The sequence below is a fragment of the Pocillopora verrucosa genome, chromosome 7 (genome assembly GCF_036669915.1).
Source record: "Pocillopora verrucosa isolate sample1 chromosome 7, ASM3666991v2, whole genome shotgun sequence".
Classification (NCBI taxonomy): domain Eukaryota; kingdom Metazoa; phylum Cnidaria; class Anthozoa; order Scleractinia; family Pocilloporidae; genus Pocillopora; species Pocillopora verrucosa.
In genome coordinates this window covers 6,681,356-6,705,486 of record NC_089318.1, presented here as the reverse complement: position 1 = coordinate 6,705,486, position 24,131 = coordinate 6,681,356, and the positions used below count along the sequence as shown (strand labels likewise).

The 24,131-nt window shown below is 37.5% G+C and overlaps 3 protein-coding genes across 4 annotated transcripts; 1 reads left to right on the top strand and 2 right to left on the bottom strand.

Annotated features, from left to right (window-relative positions):
- Window positions 1–1,916: 1,916 nt before the first annotated feature.
- Window positions 1,917–12,923, bottom strand: LOC131781879 (claspin). 2 transcript variants are annotated; one of them, XM_066169642.1, is made up of 18 exons: window positions 12,831–12,923; window positions 12,525–12,752; window positions 11,747–11,819; window positions 11,159–11,255; window positions 10,088–10,348; window positions 9,581–9,747; window positions 8,995–9,147; window positions 7,628–8,448; window positions 7,421–7,465; window positions 7,042–7,184; window positions 6,142–6,627; window positions 5,416–5,592; window positions 4,733–4,997; window positions 4,252–4,345; window positions 4,043–4,113; window positions 3,354–3,503; window positions 2,773–2,909; window positions 1,917–2,128 (listed from the first exon to the last, which is right to left on the bottom strand). In XM_066169642.1, the coding sequence occupies exons 1-17, from the start codon at window positions 12,855–12,857 to the stop codon at window positions 2,808–2,810; spliced, it is 3,360 nt and encodes a 1,119-aa protein (XP_066025739.1). In that variant the 5' UTR covers window positions 12,858–12,923; the 3' UTR covers window positions 1,917–2,128; window positions 2,773–2,807. The 2 variants fall into 2 exon arrangements, with proteins under 2 accessions (XP_066025739.1, XP_058954577.2); XM_059098594.2 differs by having other exon boundaries at window positions 1,917–2,909.
- Window positions 12,924–13,031: 108 nt separating this feature from the next.
- LOC131781871 (transcription initiation factor IIE subunit beta) lies at window positions 13,032–14,735 on the top strand. Its single transcript, XM_059098583.2, has one exon. It carries the CDS (start codon window positions 13,139–13,141, stop codon window positions 13,997–13,999), a length of 861 nt encoding a protein of 286 aa, XP_058954566.2. The 5' UTR covers window positions 13,032–13,138; the 3' UTR covers window positions 14,000–14,735.
- Window positions 14,736–15,578: 843 nt separating this feature from the next.
- On the bottom strand, window positions 15,579–22,470 carry LOC131781874 (uncharacterized). The gene is made up of 7 exons (XM_059098589.2): window positions 21,967–22,470; window positions 20,496–21,185; window positions 19,858–20,032; window positions 18,825–18,925; window positions 18,269–18,350; window positions 17,406–17,551; window positions 15,579–16,391 (listed from the first exon to the last, which is right to left on the bottom strand). Exons 1-7 carry the CDS (start codon window positions 22,285–22,287, stop codon window positions 16,128–16,130), a joined length of 1,779 nt encoding a protein of 592 aa, XP_058954572.2. The 5' UTR covers window positions 22,288–22,470; the 3' UTR covers window positions 15,579–16,127.
- Between the last annotated feature and the right edge of the window lie 1,661 nt (window positions 22,471–24,131).

The following is a 24,131-nucleotide window of genomic DNA, read 5'->3' as shown; positions in this document are numbered from 1 at the left end:
GAAGAGTTATACAGAGTAACTGAAAACGCATTTAAAGAATTCAGCATCCGACGGCCTCAGTGCATTAGACATAAGATTTTTAAGCTTTTTAAAATATGAAAGACTGGAAAAGTGCATCGTGGCATTTTCAAAAGATTTTTACTCTTTCTTTCAAAGGAAAATAATTCTTTTTTTCGGAAATCGCAATGGTTATGATTAATTGGTAACAGAACTTCGTGTCGTCCAATTCTGTCTGTAATCATACTAGTGATTGACAAATCGGACTCCCGTTTCACCGTCGTCCGATTTTATTAGTCACTCGTATGATAACAGACCGAATTGGACTCTACTCGGTCCTATTACCATTATTAATCATAACCATAACAACTTCCTCCAATGTGATTGGTGCATTAGCCGGCCTCTGATTATTCTGTAGAGTTTTCTTTAGACTGTACCTCTATCGGAGATATTTTCTAGAATAATTATACTTGTTTTTTCGGAAATTGTAATGGTTATGACTGATTAACTGGTAACAGGACTTCGTGTCGTTTAATACGGTCTGTCATCATACTCGTGATTAACAAATCAGACTCCCGCTTCTCGGTCGTCCGATTTTGTAAATCCTCGTACGTTAGAGACCGAATTTTACTCCACTCGGTTCTATTACCATTATTTAGGCCGAAGAAAATCGGTGATGAATGGTATTTGCTAATCACTTCTGAATTAGGCGGTAAGCGCACACAAGTTTCAGTAGCCCCCCCGCCCCCTCAGGAGGAATGGAAGGAAGGCTAGCGATTGATAAAGAACTTCATCCAACCTAGTTATCAACTCCTACTGAAGGAAAATCCCAGCAATTACTGGAGATGACGGGTTGAAGATTAGTGATTTATTAATGTAAGAGTTTTCAAGAAGAGGAGGCTTTCACAGACAAATCAATGCCTCGAGTGTATTTGTACCCGTCTAATGTACAAGTTCTAATGAACATTAGATGCCTTGGAAATGTCGAAAGCGGATCAGAAGAAAATCGCTAAAAGATATTGATGAAGCATTTCCACCAATAACAACAGCGAGATTTGCGTTGTAAAATTATCAAGTGGCGTAAATGATCTCTCAGAAACAAGAATGGATTACGGGCAAAAAGCTTTCGTCAAAACAGACAAGAGGTTAGGCGATCAGACGACCTCAAGCGCCGACGAAAGCGAAAAAAAATTGGCCCACGAAAGCGGAAGCATTGTCATAGCTTTACCGTGTGAAATATGCGAGGAACTGTGTCCGTCGGACAAGCTAATAGATCATCAACTTCAATGCCAAAAGGAGAGAGAAAATGCAAAACGAAGCGAGTTGAAAGATACTTCATTTGAAACACAAGAATTCACGTTTAATGGATGCAACACCGGTGCAGTTCATGGAGTTAGGTACATAGAAATTCAGCGAGGGTACAGTCCAACTGTAGAATTTGAAGATGATGGTAACACTTATAACTCTGCCGATGATATTGCTACAGATTTCTTTTTGAGCGGTCAGCGAAGCGATTTTTCAACGCCGCAAAGATCAGAGCCCTTCGCAAATGGCAATAATAACTCCTTTTCCAGCACGAGATATGTTGAAATCCAGCGGAGTTACAGCCCCATGATGGAGTTTCAGGATGAAAATTCTCCCGAACTTTTCGCGCACAATATCCCGGAATTTATTCACACTCGAGATTCGACAAGAGCCTCTGAAAATCGTCATCAGACAAATAAAAAGCATTAAATAATGGACAAAAAGGATGATCAGTGATGGGTGAAATTCATATTCTCGCAAAACTTTACCGGACGAATAGTTTGAGTTGCTCGGTTTGATAAAGTTGAAATTTGTAAGAAATGCACATAGGGGAAACTATGGTGTGCTTTTCGCCGAGGCAGAAAATCATGAAACGCGTTTGTAAACAAGGTGCTTTTATTCTGATTAAGTAACTATGTACAATATGATAAAACACGTGTATTCAAAAGCTCATATCAAAATGATGCACGTAACATCAGTATGCATATTCTGTATATTGTTCTCTAGACATTTCCAAAGGTGCTGACAAGGAGAATCGAAAGCCTCTTTAGTTGGTGATCATTTTCTCTGTTCTCGTGACCTTAAAGTGTGATTCAAGGATGTTATTCTGGGAAGAAATTAGATGCGAGTCATTCTTAAGGGTTAAAGGATTACTTTAGTCTCACATTCCATAAGGAGGAATGACTAGTTACGATTTAAATGCAACGCAATGTTTATTGATACCAAAGATGACCAAAGCAGCGTTCCATCAGCAAAGGATCAACGGCTTTCGCGTCTCAAGTTCTGTCAGCCTTTTATGATAAAAAATTCTCCTTTGCCTTAAGTCTCACACCACACAAGAACTGTGTTATAAAAATAATTTCGGCTTACGAACGCTTATAAGTCTAAACTGAATAGAATAATCAGTGAAAAATAAAGCGAGCTAATGCACCAATTGTAACTGAATAGAGGAAATATTGCCTAGTACATGTGGAAGCATTGCGATAAAGCCCGTAACAATGTTATTTCTGGCTTCAAGTCGCTGAAAAGAAAATCGTTCTAATTGTTGAGAAATCGTTAGCGAGAAAAAACGTGCAAAGAGACTGGAAGAGACGTAACGAGCTACCAAAAATGGATTTGGTGCAGTTTAGCGGTAACTAATTAAGTTCATTCATCAGCTGTAGCTAGCGGTCAAGTTTCTCTCATCTGCACTAACCGGATGCACTTCACACGCATACAAAACCGCCGGCTGCGTAGGTTACATGTACTTACGGCCCGCCGTAGTTGTCTTTAAATACAGCCTGGTGTTATAACATGGAGAAAACACTGGTGGAATCACTCATGGCCCTGTCCAATCGTGGTTTCTTGGACGCCGGTAAATCTATTGCAGAATTTGTGCGTTGAAGTTTCTGAAAGAGAAACCAAAAATTACAGCTTGTTTGCACCATTTGACAAAATTTAAGTCGTTCCCTTTTTTCGTTTTCAATTATTCTGTTAAAATTTTGCACCAACTGTCAAAATTTATGTCGGCTTTTCTTTCGAGTTATTTCATTCAAATTGTCCCTGGTGAAATCCCGCACTTTTCCCGCAAGATATGCCATTCTCAAATATCGCAAAAATGCGGAAGATACGTCTCTGAGTCAAAATTATAGCTTCACTGGAAACTATTTTTTCATTACAGTTACAATCGTAATATGGCTTTTGGTCAGACTCCTATTTTATGCAAAATTCTCAAACAAACTTAACAGATTACTGATAGGAAAACTCAATGGGCAAAGTGGAACTTGAACATTCAGTTTGACGCGATTTTAAGTCGCATCGATGTTCGTAAACTCTATTGGCACGTCACATACCTTTGCATTAGAGTCGTTCTTGCCAGAAGGTGACACAGTGTGGAACACAAATCCTCGTGTTGTGGCGGACGCATTTGGTGTATTGGATGTGAGCGATGAAAGTCTTGACAGAGTCGTTTTACTGTGCTTCAGAAATGATCCTTTAAAAGACTGCAAAAGAATACAAAAATCAATGCTTGACAAACGTTCGACTATAACATTGGAACTCACAAGAAGAAGAGCATGAAGCAGACCGTTCGTAGGAATACTGAAGTGGATTAACAGTCGCTTTAGTGAACGACTATGAATATATGAATATCATATATTTGAACTGCGAATTAATAAACGAGAATGAGAGAGATCGTCGCAATAATAAACACCACTTAAGGAATAGTGAAAATAAAGCGTGGAAAAAAATTCAGGCCTGTACAGGATTTGAACCCATAACACCTCTGATACCGGTGTAGTGGTCTACCAACTCAGCTAACAAGCTAATTGGTAACTGGTCATTATTTTGGTTCTTAATAAACCCGTGAAGTGATGAGTAAATGACTATGAATATCTGAATATATTACATTTGAACTGCGGATTAATAAATGAAGCCGAGAGTGATCATCGCAGTAATGAACACTACTTAAGCAGTTCCTAAGTACAAGAAGTCCCTTCAGTTGTACCCACACAAACAGAGAGCCGCGTCTCGGCACACTTACATTTTTTTTCTTTACCGCTGGTGCCACGCTGTTTTTGTAGTTCAGTATGATTGCTTGAGGCTTCACTGGAGCTGTACAACACACAAAAAAGATGAAAGGGAAAAGGAAGAAACCTAATTATTAAGCACAGTTACGTAGAAAACTGGGAACGAAAGTCGAGAAAATTGGTGAAAAAACGACAATAAAGAAAACAGAAGCCCTGGCCGTACCTTCTGGTAATTGACTGCTCGTATCTTTAATTTTATTGAGAATATTTTGGCTGTTTTCGTCGATATCTAACATATTACTCTCTTTCTTTTTTTCCTGTTGAAAGTAAAATAAAACAGAAGTAAAGAAATCGATTACTTCACCATTCAGAAATACAAAAATACTCCAACGAATTTGAAAGACTTAGTAAGCTTGTTTGCGTCTAGAAATGGGCTCGTTACACGCACATAAAAAAAGAAAACCAAAGCTATCACCTCAGCCAATCAAAAGATGCAATCGACCTCAAGCGCGGGAAAACACCAGTGACCGGGTGCGTTTGCTCTCAGCTATACAAACGATTGGTCCGGAGAATGGCGCCAATTTTCTAGACCAATGGCATACCAATGTGATGCAAAACCAACGCAATCCCGCATGACTTTTCTTACTCAATTAAAAAAATTGCTTTATCTTATGGCATAGGAGTCAAAGAGAGTTTCACCCTACCAGTTCTTCTCTCAGAAACGTTTCTCTTTCATATCTTTCCTTGCGTCTCTGTATCTCTTCCTCGGTACTCAGTTCAGTGGCCTCTCCCTCTTCGTCGCCCCACAAGCCTTTATCACCGAACAGATTAAACTGTGAATTCTCATCAATACCTCTCCATCGGAAGTGCCTTGTCCGGCCCTGCCCATCTGAGTATAGATCGCCATCAGGAAGAAACATTTCTTTGACAGCTCTTAGTTCCGCGTTGTCCTGGTCGTGGATTGATTTCCTGCAAGAAAGGTATATAATTTTTTCTTTTGCAGAACTCCTTCTGTGTCAGTACCTCGGCGCAGAGCCGTGGCCTTGCGTTCCAGACCTTTATCAAGATACACGGGTTCAACCTTTGCTGGATTACGGTGTTTTATTCTAGAGGCAAAACACTTCACACCTACAATGCCCCTCTTTTCCCAAGACTATGAATGCGAACTTGCTTAAAACTCAACAAATTTCTGGGGAGAGGGGAAGGAAGGAGGGGGGAAGGGGTTTACCAGCGACAGATAAAAAAATTGTCCACGAGGAACAGCAATACTCAGAGTACCGCTAAGAAATCCCAAATAAATTTTTAGCAAGCCCCGCTAGGTCCGCAATATCACAAGTACAAGAAATAAACCCACAGATTTGTTCATTCGATGATAAATGCCGCTTACATATGAACTTTATTAATCTGTTTCTGCAGTTCTTCATCAGATGGTAAATCCTCTCCTCCAGACTCTTCGTCCAAAACATCATCATCTGTGGCAATATCTTCATCTTCATCAGATCCTACATCACTGCCCGACAGCTCAGCTTCCTCCTCCAAAAAATTCCTCTTGTCAAAAACGTTCCTATAGGTATCCAAACAGGATATTATTTTATACCCTCTTTATACCCTAACATCAGCATGCATATTCTCCATACTGTTCTCTATACATTTCCTAAGGAGCTGACAAGGAGAATTTGTTTAAGAATCAAGAGCTACTTTTATTGGTGATCATTTCCTTATAATATTCTTGTGACCTTCATGTTTGATTCAGGGAATATTGTAGGGAGAAATTAGATGCTAGTCAATTAAAGAGGTAAACCCTTTAACTCCCATGAGTGACCAAGACAGAATTTCTCCTTACCATATCATTACAATTTCAAGAAGATGAGTGATGAGAATAAAGAAAAAAATCAATTTGGGGATTATTAGTTGATGCAATAGCAAATTCTCTAAACTTACATCACAAGAACTATATGGCAGACAGTAAGGAGAACTACTGATGAGATCTTGGGAGTTAAAGGGTTAAAAGGTTTAAATCAAAATCACCTCAGATGTCAATGATAAGAATAGTGTGGCGAAAGCTAAAAAAGATGAAAAGAAAAAATAGACAACATGTCAATTAATAACATACTTTTTCTCTGTCCCATAAGTCTTGCCATACTTTCTTTTAAGAATCATCTCCTCAGGATCGCTCTCTTCATCATCATCATTATCACTCTCCTTGCCCCGTTTCTCGTCACTCTCATCACCATCAATCTTTCCCTCTTCTTCATCAACCTCTGATCTGCTTTGCTCTGGATCCTTTTCCTGCCTTTCTAACACATCATCAACTATCTCATCATCATTATCATCGTCGCTAAACTTCCCTGAACATAAACCCAGTAGTTCACTCATATTGTCTTGCTTGCTTTGTGTGTCAAATTTTGAGTTTTTCTTCTGCCCCTTTGTATTTTTTTGACTTTCAGTGTTATGGAGAGGTTGGCCATCTTCGTTGTCACTAAATCTTCCAGAACACAACCCAAGCAGCTCCTTCATGGCCGGCTGGGTATTCCCACTGATTTTGTCATCAAAAAGTTTCTTTGTCTTTGCTTGGCTCTTTTTACTGGAGTTCAGGAAGCTGCAATGGAAATAAAAACAAACAAGCAAATAACAACATGATGCAAATGTATTGTTAGCAGTCATTGTGACAACTTTTTGCTCCAGAAAGAAAGAAAAACACAAATTATTGGGAATATGGAAAACAGCTTAAAAACTACAAGCATATTATATGTATGTTGCATTCATAACAAGATTATATAGACTGAGATAAATGTTGAGCTCTTGATGATTTTCCATCTCCCAGAAGTTTCAGTATTGATCCCATCATAAAAAACATTTTATTTGCCCTGTGAATTGAAAATCAAAGCCATGATCTCACAGGTGACTAACTTTAGCAATGCAGAAGAGAAGGAAGGAATGTAAATGTCACTGTGTAAATCTGAATCAGAAAAAAAGGCAAAACCATAGAAATTCCAAGGAAGGTAAGACTAACCCCTGAGTGTTCAGTATTTGAGTGAACTGAGTGTCTTCATCAAGAGAAAAGTTGAAATCACTAGACATGGGCTCTGATCCTGTTTTTAGTAGCTGAGAGTTGTTGTCTTCAACATTCCTATCACTCTCATGATCAAACAGGTCCTGAAAAATAAGTTGGTTGAAAATAAATTGGTTTTACTTTAAATTTCAATCAAAATCTCAATAACTTTGCAAAATTTTTCAGTCACAAATTGAATTTTTTCCAGAATACACTATAGAACAGAACTCTCTGTAGATAAAGAATTTGATAATTACAGGTACCCACACAAAGTAAGAGAAATTCAACAGAGAATGTCAGTGAATCAACATTAGTAGTTTATGTGAATTGTATCACCTACCTGGGAATCTTCAACAGGAAGTGTGAGCTGAGATAATTTACCAGACTGAAAAACAAATGGAATAAATTTGTAGGTCTTATGCATGAGATATAAATGCATAAATTAGCCATGCCTTTGCTCTCTATTGTGAGAGTAAAAACACATCTGAGCTAAGTTCACTGTTTTCACACCAAGTAAAAGCAAAATAAAGTATATCAGAATTATTACCTTCTTTACAGACAGTGCATCACCATAATTTCCCATGCCCATGAGGTGTCTGACTCTGGAAAAAGATGAGAATATCTCGGGTGTTTTCTTTCCTGGACTTCTGTCTTCATCCATTCCAAGGACTCTATTATCCCCCTGTCCAGGGGGTATCACATTACTGTCACTGCTGGCCTCAAGACTGTTCGCATTCCCACCAAACTCTGAACCTAACCCTCCCCCAAAACTTGACTGGCTGGACTCCTGTGATGCCTCAGAAATATTGGCCACATTTTTGCTTTTATCCTTCATCTTAGATAATACTGGCGAGCTAGGAAAGTGGAAATTTGTATCATCACCGTCTTCCAAACTGTCTAGCCGCAGACAAAGGCTTTCCACACTCTCTCCAGTACCTTTTTCACTGTTACTGTTATTTTCTAGAGAACCGTCATTTTCTGGTCCTCTGGAACGGCTGTCACCAAAACCAAAAAGATCCATAGTTTCCTCCTTAGGATGAATGGTTGATTCTTTTGTTTGTTTTGGTTTCTTTTTAATAGAGTGATGAGATTTTAAAACAGAAAATTCACTATCACTAAGAACAGAGTTTTCATCTGCAGTGTTGTCATTTTCACCATCATCACTGACATCTCCCTCAGATCCTGAGTCAATGTCATCTCTGCCATTATCAAAATCATCATCATTATCACTTTCATCTGCTTCATCATCTAAAAAGTCATTTTTAGCCTTTTTGTCTTCTTCATCTTCCCCATCAACTTCACTGTCGCCTTCCTCTTGCTTTCGTTCATCATCTTCATTCCACTTGTCAAGTTCATCATCAGATTCATCTGCGTAAAGATAATGAGTGGCATTCTTTCTCAACATCTTCCAGGACTGACCAAAGAAATTTAATGTCTTCCCCAAGTGATTATCAGAGCAATATAATTTCATTTTTCTTTCCCTTTCTTTATCTCAATTCTCAGAATTTTTAGCAAACAGTAAAGTCATCATTTTAAAAATTGGTGTTTAAGAGCTGTAATCAAAATGTGAGAAGGGGGAATTGTTAACTGTATCTTGGAATCTTGACGCATCATAGTACAAGATTTCTGGGCTAATACAGATCTAACATTACATAGCAATCTAACCAGCCTAGAATAAATTTAACCCTTTAGCTCCCATGAGTGATCAAGACAGAATTTCTCCTTACAATATCAATCAGATAAGTGATGAGAATACAGAAAAATATCAATTTGAGGATAATTAGTTGATCCAATACCAACTTCTCTGAACTAACATTAGAGGAATTGTATGGTTGAAAGTAAGGAGAATGACAAATCTGATCTGGGAGTTAAAGGGTTAAATTGTAATGTAGGCCATGTAGGTTGTACATCCACCTTCTTCATCTGTCATTTCTTCTTCCTCTTCTTCTTCCTCACTCATTTCTTCATTGTCTAACTTCCTTTGAGATTCTTGTATTTGCCTATTTTCTGCTCGTTTTACTCTCATTTCTTTTTGTAATTGTTCCTTCAGAAGTTGAAGCCTGGAACCTGCGGCAAAACAATTGAAGTATATTATTTAAAATCTCAACAAGAGGCTACATGGCCAAATTGATCCTTGATTTACTTGGCAGTAAATGTAGATCCATCAGTTCCTTTGCACCATCAAACTGCTATATTGTATTCAATTGATTCTATCTCAATGAAAAAAAATGAGACATAAGAGCTTAACCGTTGCCCATAAATAATGCCACATATGTACATGTACGAAGAAACACTAAACTTTAATAAATGCAGCAGCATTTAATTTAGTTTATACCACATTTAATACTCCATTTTGATGCCTGACCTTGGATTTTTTACTTCACTTTTATTAAGTTGTTTTACTAATAAACATTTTCTGTAATTTTAAGCTATTAAGCAAATTCACCAAAATACTATGTACTATGTCCAGTATAACAAAAGTAGCACATACAAGACTCACCAGGTGTCTTAGCAGTCATGAGTTTCTCATTACAAAGGATTGGGTTTACCCCCTTGGTTTTGGGTGTTTCTTCTAAAGAGACCTCCTCCATTGGGGGATCTTTTCTCTCTGTGAGTTTCTTTGCAGTTGTTGATTTATCTTGAGGCTTTAAGGTGTGCTTCAAAAATCTGTAAAAAAATTATTAAATGGTATTAAATGAGAACAGGTAAATGAAGCAAACAACACTTGTACACTGTAACATTATTCTCAAGTGTTACAGAAATGAAGCCCAGTTTTTGCAATGTATTTCTTTAATACAAATGTGGCAAAAAAAATTCTCATTTCGGTGTTTTCCAGAGCAAATAATGTTAGCATTCAGACTACTGGACAAATTGTATGAGGTAAAATATCACATCTATTACCAACAGCAAAAAAAAAAATAAATGAAAAGTGAAAAGGAGAAAAAACTGAAACTTTCATAAGGGCTCACTCTTGTAAAAGCATTTTTTGGTTCCAATCAACTACTACCTTTCTTTTAAACTCTGCACTCCACTACTTATTGGCTTTGCCACAGGTGGGGTGACATCCAAGTCCAAGAAGAATGGATCTGTAGCAGCACTCAGCTTTGGTGTTGCTGCCTTAGACATCACCTTAACTGCATCAACAGCAGCTGTGGGACTGGCAGTGTCAGCAATCAAGGGACTAGCAAGCTCTTGGTCAGCAGGCTTACCATTACCAACGGGTGATGTTTGATTTTCAGGTGGAATTCCTGAAGAAATAACCCAAGGGCTGATAGAAAGAAAGGAAGGATTTTGATGACAATAAATTCTCTATTATGTTACATTACTTTCTTGGAGGAGTTGCACACTGAAACTAATCATGTCACCCAGATCTGATAATATCATTTTGAGTGTTTGCTTGCTGTGATAACAAGGAAAATTCAAGATGCATCTCCTGTCTAGGGAATAAAAACTGACTTGTGACAAACACCTGACAAAAATGCTGGGATTGCAATACATGACAGAGCTCATTATGATAGACTAGCACAACTTCCAAGGAAAAGAGGAATTTGCATGAATACCAAGGATTATACCCTTTTTCAGAAACAAATTTCAGAGACTTTTCCAGGACTTGGATTGATTTTTGAGGACTCTAAATTTCACCTTAAACTCTCCTATTCTCAAGATTTCAAAATCAATTCCCCTTATGGTTTATAGACATTTCTTCAATGTTAATTCTGAAAACTTTATTACTTGAGTAAAGGAGATTTTCAGGAATTTCCAGGACCTATAGTCTTTTTTCCAGGACTCTCCAGTCCTGGCAAATGTCAACATAAAATTCCAGGACTTTCCAGGTTCTCCAGGATGTGTTAAACCCCAGAATCCTGTTACTCTTATCGACAGATTTCTTTTCCCCTAATGGTTTAATTATGTTAAGACAAATATTTTTTCATTTGATTTCCATTTTATAGGGAATGTGTTGGTAAAATCCTATCAGCCTTTCCCTCTCTCTTCCATTCTTCCATAACTTACAAGGGTCTTTCTCCAATAATAAATTCATGCAAGATAAAGATTAAATTACAGGCATGCTTCATAGTACCTGTCAGACTTCTTTTGATCTGTTAGTGGCACCCTTTTCAGAAAATGTGTTATAGGAAGTACAGCTGGCATATGGTATGGCAACTTCACTATTGATTCTAAAAAGTAAAAAAATATCATTTGAAATTTAAAAGATGTAAGAAACTTAGCTATCAACCAGAAAATGCAAAACAACAATTTTTGTCCTAGGCACTTTAAGTAGTAGATAATACATGTGTTACAACCAATTTATATGCATTTTTAAGAGCTTGTGACCCTTGAGAGTGACTAGCATCATATTTCTCATTACAATATCACCCCTGAATCAAGCATCATGAAGGTCAGGAGAATTCAATAGAGGAAATGATCTCCAACTAAAGAAGCTCTTGATTTTTAAACAAATTCTCCTTGTCAACACCTTATGAAATGTATAGGGACTGGGTCAGTATGGAGAATATGAGGGACCGGGTCAGTATGGAGAATATGAGGGACTGGGTCAGTATGGAGAATATGAGGGACCGGGTCAGTATGGAGAATATGCATGCTGATGTTAGGGTGTGAAGGGTTGAAATATTAATGCAGCAATAAACAATCAAAAATACACACAAACCTCTGACCATTCTCTGTGTTTCACTGTGCATGGACATAAGCTCTGCCTTCTTTGCCTTACGAGGCCTGCTTGACTGTTAAAAATAACATGAAAACTGATTAAATCCTTGTCATAATATTAGTTCTTCTAAAGTGTATGTGGGCTAAACTTTTCTAGCAAACTTAACCTGACTGTTTTATTTGAAGAAATCTTACCCTCATGAAAAAAGAAAAGATTTTGTAGTGTTTTATTGTAGTTAGATTCTGACAATCGATCACAATTTTTTTGAAATTTAGATTTTGATGTAAGTAGACCAGTTGTTGTAAATCCTTGTTCTATAATCCCCAGGGGTACATCCTAGCAATAGGCTAATGGGGAATGTGCCGCTAGATGGGGTAGCATTTCCACGGCTGGACTGACCATATTGATGAGCTGCAATTACATAGAGTATTATTAATCCTGAGACCCTCCAACTGATACGTTATTTATTTGAAAATTTCATAAAGGACATCAAAATCGAAAAAGGGAGCTGCAGTTTCATTTATGGTGGAGACTCAGACTCTAGGTATTTTTACACACAGAAGTCCTTCGAGTCCAATTAACATATGCAATTTGTAATGATTTGTTATCAAGTATTTTATTTCTATTTGATTACATCTCAGCTAGGTAGAAGGTACGCATTAACTAATATGGGCTGTAAAAGTTGCCTATTTTCATCGACCTACTTAAAGTTCACAGATCCTTCAAGAAGTTTAAAAAAGCTAACAAACAAGTTTGCTTATAAACTCAACTCAATTACCTTCTTTCTAGATTCTCGTCTTCGATGATTCTTCTCCTTTTCAGATGTATTTTCCTCCCCAGAATCACTGTTTGCAGCTTCTTCTTCCGAATTATCTTTTTCTTTGCTGTCGATGTGATCGAGTGCGTGAGATTTTGGAGCACTTTCGTTGTCTGAAAAATTTCCATCTCGTCCGCCATCACTATCTTCTCCGAGCTCCGCGTCAAACAAGTCGTCGTTTGCAAATCGCTGTGCCATTTCGAGCGAAAACTGCTTAAACGTTTATTCATGAAATTCAACAAAATAAAAAAATTTAGGCTATCTAACCTGTAACACGTCGACAGCTCCTGGCATTTTGAATGTCTTTGGTACAATTAGGAATCTTTCTTCGCAAAAGCGAATTTCGCGCCAAATAGAAACCCCGAATGCTTTGTTCGTAATTCAATAAAATTTCGGAATGCACCGGAAAACTTCGGAAACTGTCGGAGATTAGGCACGGTTACCAAGCAAAACGCTCTCGGTCTCTCTTGAGTGAAATCCTGACGAGAAGTGTTGTCGGTACTCTACTGGTCATATAAGATATATAAATTGGTTGGAAATACCGTTATTCACTCAGGATAATCAATCATTAAACCATGGATTCTTCCCTCATCAAGGAGTATAAATCCTTCAAAGCTAGAAGTATGAAACAACCGACTGTCGAATCGAAAAAATCGAAACCATCAGGTGGAGAACACAAGTCAAAACCGAAAGTCCCAAAGAGTAGTTATTTGCCAAAGGAATTGTTACAGCCAAAGAAACCGGTCAGCCCTTCTCCTGATTATAAAACACATGCTTTTAGAAGCAAGCACAAGTTTGCTGTGCTTGCGGCTATCGTGGACTTCATGAAACGGCGTCATCTTCAGAGAGAGTTTGATCCGTTGAGTTTGGATGAGATACTCGATCAAATTAAATACACTGACATCAACCAAGGTGACAAAGCTTGGTTGGGCAATGAAGCTTTGAAAGAAAACTCTAAACTCATTCATAAAGATGGTAAGTTTGTTTTCAAACCGAAGTATCACATAAAGGACAAAAAACAGCTTCTGAGGCTTCTAGAGCGGCACGAAGATTCGGGTTTAGGCGGAATTCTTCTTGATGACATACGGGAAAGTTTGCCGGACGCTGATGAAGTCATAAAATCAGTTGGACGTCGGATCATGTTCATTACGCGCTCAACTGACAAAAAGGTTATCCTCTTCTTTAAGAATGACCAACATCAACTTAAAGTTGATGAGGAATTCCAGAAGCACTGGCGAGGAGTCTCAGTGGAAGGGATTGGTGAAAATGACATTGAAAAGTATCTTATTAAAGCTGGGATCACAACAATGCAGGACTCTGGAATCAGAAGGCCACAACAGACACAACAGAAGAGGAAAGCAAATCGAAAACGAAATTTCAAGAAACTGAACACTCATTTAGATGAGAGCACCTTGAAGGATTATTCAGAAAACTAAGTTAAATGTTACAGAAAGCTTCAAATTTTGAAATTTAAACTACATAGTTTGATTTCCTGGTTGGCATGATTCAAGTTGTCTGGTTAGACCTACCTTAACCAACCCCCCCCCCCCCTTCCCCGAGTCATGAGGGAATGACACTCATGGCCCACTTGAAGAAATGAGAGAATTCTCTGCCCTCTATCTGCTTTCTGATTCCCTTTTCAATGTAGTCCTTCCCTGTTCTGCTTCTAATTGGAACAAAGGTAACCTTCACCATATTTTGATTGTGATAACTTTCAACCTTTTTCAGGACTCATCTCCACCATTAAGCAGACTAAATGTTTAACCATTTTATTCCCAAGATAACATTGTTACTTCTCCCGTCAAGCAAGTAACAAGAATTTGGTGAAAGACCAAGATAATTTCTCCCTGATAAGTTTGAGTATTCTCACAGCCTATATGCTGGATAATATGTGATTACTTTAGAGAGAAGTTACTGCTAGTCACTTCTGGGAGTTGATGGGTTTACTTTACGATGATGTTGCGTATACTGCATTTTGTGTGAGCAGCACAAGTAACAAATCTCCAAGTACAGCTTTTGTAATCATAATTAAGTTATGCTTTCCTTACAAAAGTATGGTCGTGATTATAACTACAAGTATATCAAAATAAATGGTGTACAACTATTCCCTGATTTTGGCTAAATGTGTCTTAGCTGAATGTATTGTCAAAGAGATTTATCATGCAACAAATTAAAAAGGAATGAAAACATACATTACATACACTGTCATAGCTTACTAAAAAATAACCATTTCCATCCATTTGTAACTTCTCTGCAACATTCTATATACATTTCCTATGGTACTTACAAAGAGAATTTGCCCAATAACTGAGGTTTTTTTAATCTTGCTGATATCTCCTCTAATTCTCATGACCTTAATGCTTGATTTAGGAGTGAAACTATCAGGAGAAATTATATGTGTATCACTTTCAGGGGTCAAAGAGTTAAGAAATAGACCACAATTACAATGGGTTTGCTGCCATGATAAACCTCATGGGAGGTTGGGAGGACAAGTGAAAATTTCTGTAAATCACCAGTTGGAGGCAAGTGATTTACAAACTTTCTGAGAGTTTTCACATCATCCTGCAAAGGCTGTTGGGCCGGCGAGCCCATAGTAAGTGTGGTCTGTTGCTTTCAATGAACAAAACTTATAATAAAACAAAAAAATTTCCATGGGCTTAGCAGTGCATTAAATTATTAGTTATTGACCAATCAGGAAAATTGTGGTATCTCAGTAGAGCTCCCATTGCGTGCCTACATTACGTTAACATTCGGGAAATCAACCATGTGCTTTGTCGAAGGAAAAACTAGTTGTGTTTGTGCAGACATGTTTGTTGACTGAAATAGTTGTTTATGTTGGACACTCTGAATTCAAAACAGTCGGTGAGTTTTATTGCATTTCGTGTGAACTGTAATTTCACTACTAAAGGGTAATTTTCTTATCATAGAAAACCTACCTTACATTGCTGGAATCGCTGCGAATAAATGGGTTGAGTTTTCGATTTCAAGTTTATCATTATTATTGGTTTGGTGAACTACACAACACTCAGCAACAGCTTTTACAGTACTAATTGATTTTATTTTCCTTCAGTATCAACAATGCTGGACAATAAAGCACTTAAGCCCTTTTTTGCGATTCTCTCCAGATGAAATCTTGCAAAAAATTTTAATTACAACAATCTAAAAAAATTCTATTATTGGGCAGTTTCCTATTATTTTGTTATTCTGAAGAAATACAAGTACTTTCAATTACAATACTCTAGAAAAAGATTGTATTTTGAGGCAGTATCCAACTATTTTGTTATCCTAGAGAAATACATGTATTTATCAAAAACCACTGGGTTATACAGTATAATCCTTTCACAAGCTGGCCCATTTTTCCTTTATGGGGTGTTACCTAGGTAATTACAATGCAAGATAAATTTGCCTACTTGTATTTCATTAATCCAAATGTTGGGCTGGAAAATAATATTACTTGAGATAAACTTTACATGGAAAATTATCTACAGCTCATACAAACAAGTATCATTCGCACCTAATTTTAATATCATAACTATCAAATTGACAATAATCCAATTAACATCATCATTTTTTCAATTCCCGTTTCAATATTTTCCCACTGGCTGTCTTGGGAATCTGCTCAATAAACTCCACACCACCCCTAAGTTTCTTGTGGGGAGAAACTCTCTGTGCAACAAATTCGATGATTTCTCCCTCAGTTATTTCTCCTTTTGGGACAACAAATGCCTTAGGGAGTTCCCCTGCTGCCTCATCAGGAATTCCCACCACAGCAACATCTAGTACATTTGGATGTGTGTGAAGGAGTGCTTCCAGTTCTGCTGGGGGAACCTAAAAACAAGAAAAGTAGACAGGTCTGTTGTGTAACCAGACAAACTAAATGTATGTCTGATCCTATAGGGAATATTTTACTCCTTAGATTTAATTAAGAAAACAGTTCTGTCAAGCCCCCATGAAGGAGTAACCCCTCCACCCCCTTTACTTCCCTCCCTGCTTCCAAGCTGGGCTTTAGGTTGGACTCTTTCTGATTGAAGAAGTCAATTCTTCTTAGTGTTCAACAATTTAAAGCTGAATCCTGTCATATCACTGCTCTTCCTGAGAGCAGTCAAGTTGTTTCAATGTACCAATTTTTCAGCCCAAAAATGAAATCAAGCAGAAGTCTTATCAATTGTTAGTTTCAAAGCTAACCATTTAACAAATAGATTCCATATCATTGAGCATCTCTTCAGTTATAGATTGCAGATGACATTAAAATGTAATATTTGGCCAAGAATGGTGGCAGATGAGGCACAGCTGAGTGTGTCACTGATGTTCTCACCACATTTTTGATGTCGTCTATGATGTATTTCTGTTCAGACCAATGGTAAGATGGAATCTATTTGTTTTATATGATAACAAAGACAAAATGTGTTTATAGTGATGTTATCTACACATCTGTCCTCTGATAGATCATAAGTTTAAACCAATCAAAGTGTATGTCTAATTCAGCTTATTGTATAATCTGCTCTAAACTTACAGATTCACAAATTCAGATAATAAACAGAGAATACAAAAGTGATCTTCACAGTAATGAACACTACCTGAGCAGCAGTGAAAATAAGGCCTGAAAAAATTTCAGGCCTGTACAGGATTTGAACCCATGACCTCTTAATTTTTTTCAAGCCTTATTTTCACTACTGCTCAAGTAGTGTTCGTTACGACGAGGGTCGCTTTCATATTTACATCTTTATCCGCAGTTCACCTAATACATTTTTCATATATTCACAGTCAATCGACAGAGAAGTTGAGTATTACTTTTACAAAACAAATCATTAACTTATCTGTAGCTCACATGCTAAAGGTTACCTGAAATCCTTTGTATTTTATGAGCTCCTTGAGTCTGTCTACAATGAAAAAATTGCCTTCTTCATCATAGTAACCAATGTCTCCAGTGTGGAACCATCCATCAGGAGTTATACACTCTTCCGTAGCTTTGGGGTTATTCAAGTAGCCTATTGATGAAAATGGAAAAGTGAAAATTGCTAACAGCTGTCCAAGCAAAGACCTTGAAGGGCTTTAACCTTTACACCTTAATATCAGTATGCATATTCTCCATACTGTTCTCTATACATTTCCTTGGATGCAGACAACGAGAATTTGCTTAACAAATGAGAGCATCTTTAGTTGGTGATCATTTCCTTTGTTCTCAAGACCTTAATATGTGATCCAACAGGGAAACTGTAGGGAGAAATTAGAGGCCTGTCACTCTTAGGAGATAAAGGATTAGAACCTGGCAATGCCAGAGCATGTGGCATGCATGCCTCAGTACCTTTTACCTGCCCCAAATGCCATATTAAACATTCAAGAATCACCTTAACTTAGAAATAACCCTTTGCCATTAAGAGTGACTAGCATATAATTTCTCCTTACAATATCAGCCTAGAATTAAACATTAAGGTCATGAGAATAAAGGAAATGATCACCAAGCTAAAGAAGCTTTTGATTTTAAAACAAATTCTCCTTGTCAGCACTTTAAGAAATGTATAGAGAGCAGTATGGAGAATATGCACACTGATGTTAGGGAGTCAAAGGTTAAGGAAGATATTTCAGAAGGCATAAATAATGTTAAGAATTAAACCTTGATCAGGTATCTCTTATGAAAAGAATTTTAATTGTAGACTATGAAAACACACAGACACTCTGACTTAAATCTCTATTTGCTTTGCAACCTTTCATAACAACAGGTCCTCTGATGCAGACCTCTCCATCTTTATTTGGGCCGAGAGGTTGGCCTGTCTGGACATCAACCACCTAAGTATGAAAAGACAGATTGTATGATGTATTTGACCCTAGCTGATCTAATTTGCTGCTATTGAAAACCAACTACTCATTTCGGAGTGTAATCTTTCTGTTAATGACTTGACTTGTTAGATTATTCTAGATCTTTGCAATTACTTGTTTTAATTGTCTAGGACAACTAACAGTATCAAGAAACTAAATAAAATTTAGTTCCAAGTTAGTAATGTAAGTGTAATTAGTGTGTTAAGAATATTGTAGAACCTTGAGATTAAGAGTGTAAGAGCACTTTTTGGGTTTGTAAAAGTTTTTAGGGAGGTGCTGATGTCCAGAAACAAATTAGATCAAAGTTTCTACCAGCAATCTTGAATTCTGACTGAGAAAGTAACCTGCTTTGAAATAATACTCATAACACTTTTTCAAGGTGATCATTGACAAGAGTGCCTGGTGAGGACTACAGCAGTATGCAATATTACCATTTCCACTTACTTTCCCTTCAATGTTTGGTAGCATAACACCCACAGCACCAGGCTTGCAATTTTTTCTTGGACAAAGCATTACAGCTGGGCTTGTTTCTGTTAGACCATATCCTAAAATGGTTTGATCAAACAAGCTAATTAAATCAGAGGTGGACCCAGAAAAGTGGGACAGTGGGTTTCAAAGCAGTTATACTTACAGTTATCATAGAAAAAGTAAACAAGTCACATAATGTTTAGTCTGAGAAGATTTTGAAATAACTTTCCTTTTTTAATAACAATTGGTGTCATAATTTTATTCAAGTTATAAACATGGACTGACTGCATCTCACTAATAATACAGAAAACTAAATGTGAGACTTAATCCTTTCACTCCCAGAAGTGATAAACATGTAACTTCTCCCTATAATATTCATGCATTATGCAGCAAACAGATAATGAGAATACTCAAACTTATCAGGTAAAAGTGGTTATTTTGATCTATCACCAAATTCTCATGCCTAACTTACAAGGACATTTGCAACAAGTAGAGAGGAGAGTTAACAATCAGATCTTGGGACTTAAAGGGTTAAAATTATTATGAATAAAATAGACAAAAAAGTTTAACTGATTCTGAAGATATCTCATAACCAAACAAACTGACTAACAGGTATCTTAAATTTATACCTAACTGCACAGAAAAACTGCATAGAAAAAAATTAAAAATTGAAAACAGAGAAAAGTCAAATTTAAATTAATTAGCATATAGCATATAATAAAACCTCATTAGCAGAGATAAGAAATATTTCTTTTTCAAGTTTTTGAGTTGCTTGAAATCTCTGGTACTCTAACGAAGTTTGAAAGTATTATTTGCTTGAACTTCTACAAAAATTGTTCAGCTGTTAGGCATATAGCCAGAGGGTAGTTTTATATGTGGATTAACTTGCTTTTGGGTTTTTCCTTTCTTCCTTTGCTTTCAGCTAAGACAGCACTATTGCAATTAAGTGAATACTTTATACATCTAAAGCAACCCAAGAACTGAAGTTCATCTAAACAATATTTCTCACCTTGACCAATGGCCACCACTTTTGGAAGACGTTTCCATACAGCATTGGTAAGTTCTGCTCCTAGAGGTGCAGCGCCACTTATAATGGTATCAACACTGGTTAGGTCATAGTTATCCACCAATGGATGCTTGGCCAAGAATGTAACAATAGGTGGCACTAGAAACAAAACGTGTATCTAGAATAGAAATTTAAGAAAATTGAGGGGTTTAAGCAATTTGCTTATGTTGAGATGGTAAACTAAAAATTGAACTTATGCATCAATTAATTTGAAGCTTCAACATTCCTGCCCCACTCTGGCAGAGCTTATTTAGTTGGTGATCATTTCCCTTATTCTCATGACCTTAGTGTTTAATTCAGGGGTGATATTATAAGGAGAAACTAGATGCTACTCTGTCGAAGGGGTTAAAGGGTTAACAAGATTGGGTGAAAATGAAACAATGAAACAAACAAAATGTAAGTGAGGGTAAAAGTGCTAGATTTCTAAATTAAATGTGCAGTGGAAGTACGAAGAAAATTGATTTTGCTTTGATTCAACAAAGGTTAAAATCGTCAAGCTAATTAGGACTCAAGCATGCATGCCTTGATGTACTTATCATTACTCCATTAGCTGTCACAGCTCTGAGAATTCAGAAACAAACCTTGCAATCTTGTACAAGCTTTAGCATGTGCTCTCCCTCAAATTTCTGCATGCAGACAAGTTTCCCTCCACGGTAAAGATATTGTGACATTACCACCACCATGCCAAATATGTGGAAAAATGGCAGAAGTCCAAGAGTAGTTCCTCGCCGTGGTTGAGGCATAAAATTCTCATGCATGATAATACACAACTGTGAGACTATGTTGTGATGTGTGAGCATAACTCCTTTAGGGAAACCTGTGGTACCACTAGAGTACGGCATAGCACAGATATCTTCTTTTGGATTAATTGCAACATTGTTTGGAAAGGCCATTCCATCATCACTGAGAAGAGATGCCCATGGTTCACACCCCTCTGCTTCACCAATCACAAACACTTCCTTAATTCCTACCTCCATTGCAGCTTGTCTAGCTCTGTCTGCAATCTCAGGCACAGTCAGAATATATTTGGCAGCAGAGTTCTTAAGCTGGTAAGCAATCTCCTTTTCAGTGAAAGTAGGATTTAAAGTTGTAACTGTACCACCAGCAGCGATAACTCCGAAAAATGAAACAGGATACTCTGGCACATTTGGAAGGTAGAGAGCAAAAACATCTCCTTTCTGAAAACCCCTTCTTGTTAGTGCTGAAGCAAACTTTTTCACTGATGTACAGAGTTCACTGTAAGTGTAGGATTTCTCTGAGGCTCCATCTATCTAAAAAGAGGTTCAAAATTTAAGAATACAAGCAACCCAATTCGTCTCAGGCTGGACTCAAATTTAAGTAAACTTTTTGTAAATTTTGGAATACCTCCAGCACTACACGTCCTCGCTATGTCACGAAATCTTACAAAACCTAGACTTCGTGACAACGTTACCACAAACTTAGGACAGTTTGCCATAAAATATTTACTAATCTTAGACGTTTTTAAACGATATTTCCGTATGCATTTAAGTCTGCATTTTCATTTTATTGTCTTTAAATTGCCTTTACTATTTAGTTTACCAATTTCGTTTTGGGTTTACTAAAACGTGACCACTTTAAAACAATAGGTTGTTTTCATACACGAGTAAACATTCCAGTAGTCTGTACATAGATCTAACCAATTATCATTATTTACGTTGACAGAAATGAATATGCAGATATGAATGTAAACTCTATGATTGTTCCTCTGTTTTCACTTCGCTAAGTACAAAATTGATCGTCTAAAACACGTTCCAAAGTTCCCTAAATAAAACACGGAAGTGTATTCCGGTGCTGCTCAGCTCAATAATTTGGTTTATAAGACGCTTTTGAAGCTTTCCTGTTGCCTCATTAATATAGAATACACTGGCCTAAAAACGCTTTGTCTGGCATACTGTACGTTCGAGTTCATTCCAGAAGGTTCGTGGAACAATTCATCACGCTGACTGCAAACAAATCAAAGAGCTGATGTTATCGCGTATCACTCGATATTTACCCTACAAAAAGTAAAAAAGAAACATCGTGGTTACTTACCACTGCAGTATCGTCTCCATATTCTTTGAACTTGTTGAGCACGAAATCACTGAGGGATATCTCTGGTACATCAACTGTGTGATCGCTCTTCACAATGCCTGCGGACGAACGGAAACTGCAACAAAGCGCGCCACTCAAATAAGATGAGTGAGGCGCCTGTTCAATTCGCGTGAAGACATTTGAATAAGATCGTTTTTGCAATTGAACGATTCTTTCAGATAGACGAAGGCTTTGAAAACGGCTTCGTAATAGCCTCGGGGAAATCAAAGAGCGCACAAGAAGGACGGTTGAGTTCGCCATACTTCGGCTAAGAGAAACCATAGACAGAAGACTGAGCAAGACTGGTAGTCAAGGAGCTATTTTCTGAAAAAGCCTTATTTAAGGAGTTGGTTCAACCCATCCGACAGAAATGGTTTGACAGCTGATTCTGATAGACCAATACCTGCTCTTTCAGATAAGATACTATGTAGTCCCGAATTGTGGTACCCCTGACGAGATAAATGGGGTTTTATACAATGACGCGGCACTCAACATGGAGACGAGGCTCAAACAGAAATTGACCTCAAATTTCATCTTCTTCCACTAAAGTGCCCCAAACCCTACTAGAAAAATGATGAGCATGAACCTGCCTACAATATAAGTGTTCACATGGTACGACAGCATGTCACGTGATTGTCACATGACTATTTTTTCATCAAAAAGCGGCCTCCTTTGACGATCCTGACATATTTCATATCCAGCTGAGACTAGGGTAAAGGACGTATTCAGGCCTTTTATCATATCAGGAAACAAAGAGATCGTCCACTTTTGAATTACATTTAAAAAAATACATTTGGAAGCGTAGAACTCCAGAAAATCGACAATGTAAGTGCTGGTCTCTCCTACATCAATGTTTACATGGAAACGAGGCTGGAATAAAAGCAACCTCAAAACGAGTGAAAATCTTTGAAAAAATGAAAGATGCTGTGAAAATATGAAAGCATGCGAATGCCGGCATTTCTATGATAGCCTATAAAAATTGTTTCTATGCATATCTGCCAACATTTTACGTGTATTTCTGTTAATTTATGACAAAAATTAAAAAACGCGGATTTACTAATATTCTGCTGTACAGAGACTGGATTCTGTTTATTGAGCTAACGACCACATGTGGAACTATAGGTATGGAAGCTTCTTGCCGTCAGTCATTCTTTGAAATTCAAAGGGAGACGACTGCGAGTGAAAGGTACTGGCAACAGCTCTTCACAATGTGAAAGCAGTAGGTATTTTTTCAGTGATGTCATTTTGTAAGTAAAAAAGATACCAGTTTGCAACATGTTCTAATTTCGTTACGTGTAAACTACAACCACTGATGACAATCTGTCTTACAAACACTTAGGTCTTTAAAATTACCCCCTAAGAAATTTGCTATCTTTACCAATCTTTGTCGCATACTAAAGAATCGTTGAATCGGAATTGTAAAACAACAGTCAAAACCTTAATTTATCGGCCCCTTGTTCGGATCTGTATCGGGAGAGGTAATGATCTGATAAGTACATGTAATTTGCAGACTGACATAAAAAACAACAAATGTCACTCAGTGTCAGAGGCACTAGAATCATTGTCAGACAACAACTCTTCATTTAGAGGATTGCAGCATCCATCATCTGCCATACATAAACAGGCCTCCGTACAAGAGAGGTTACTTTTCCTACAGGAACAACTACGTTTACATTCTGAAGTTGTGCAGCGGCATGTTGTTAGCTCCGTCATGCCTTCTGAGGCAGGACTCCTTGTCATCAGAACAGGGAATAGCTTGCCATTTTCCAGCTTCCATCCATGTTCGTCTGGCGAGGGAATGTTCTGAAGTGGAACCAAAGATTCCCTCAGGAAAGCCTGAATCTCATGGACAGGTAGGTATCTCAGTCTGTCTTTGACGCCTGTTTTTAACCACAGTTCCTGGCAGTTTAAATCTGAAAAATGTGCTACTGAAAGTACGGCAACATCAGTGTCTGGTGATTGTATCACAATGCGTGGATGAGTGGCTGCAGCGTGTTTGGCATGAAGCAGAAGTTTTGTATCTGCCTCTTCATGATCCGAACGTAGATTTGGCTCAACAACTGCGGAACCACTAGTTAGACACACTGCTTTTAATCCATCCTTGAATCCTCCACCTAGGACGACCT

Coding starts and splice junctions, on each gene's coding strand:
- LOC131781879 (XM_059098594.2), bottom strand. CDS start 12,857: ATGCCAGGAGCTGTCGACGTGTTACAG. Junction 10,349..11,158: donor GATCAAAAGAAGTCTGACAG/GTACTATGAAGC, acceptor TCTTTCTATCAG/CCCTTGGGTTATTTCTTCAG. Junction 2,910..3,353: donor AGAACGACTCTAATGCAAAG/GTATGTGACGTG, acceptor TTTCTCTTTCAG/AAACTTCAACGCACAAATTC.
- LOC131781871 (XM_059098583.2), top strand. CDS start 13,139: ATGGATTCTTCCCTCATCAAGGAGTATAAATCCTTCAAAGCTAGAAGT.
- LOC131781874 (XM_059098589.2), bottom strand. CDS start 22,287: ATGGTTTCTCTTAGCCGAAGTATGGCGAACTCAACCGTCCTTCTTGTG. Junction 20,033..20,495: donor AGCTTGTACAAGATTGCAAG/GTTTGTTTCTGA, acceptor TTTCTATTCTAG/ATACACGTTTTGTTTCTAGT. Junction 18,926..19,857: donor AGTGGTGGCCATTGGTCAAG/GTGAGAAATATT, acceptor AAACCATTTTAG/GATATGGTCTAACAGAAACA.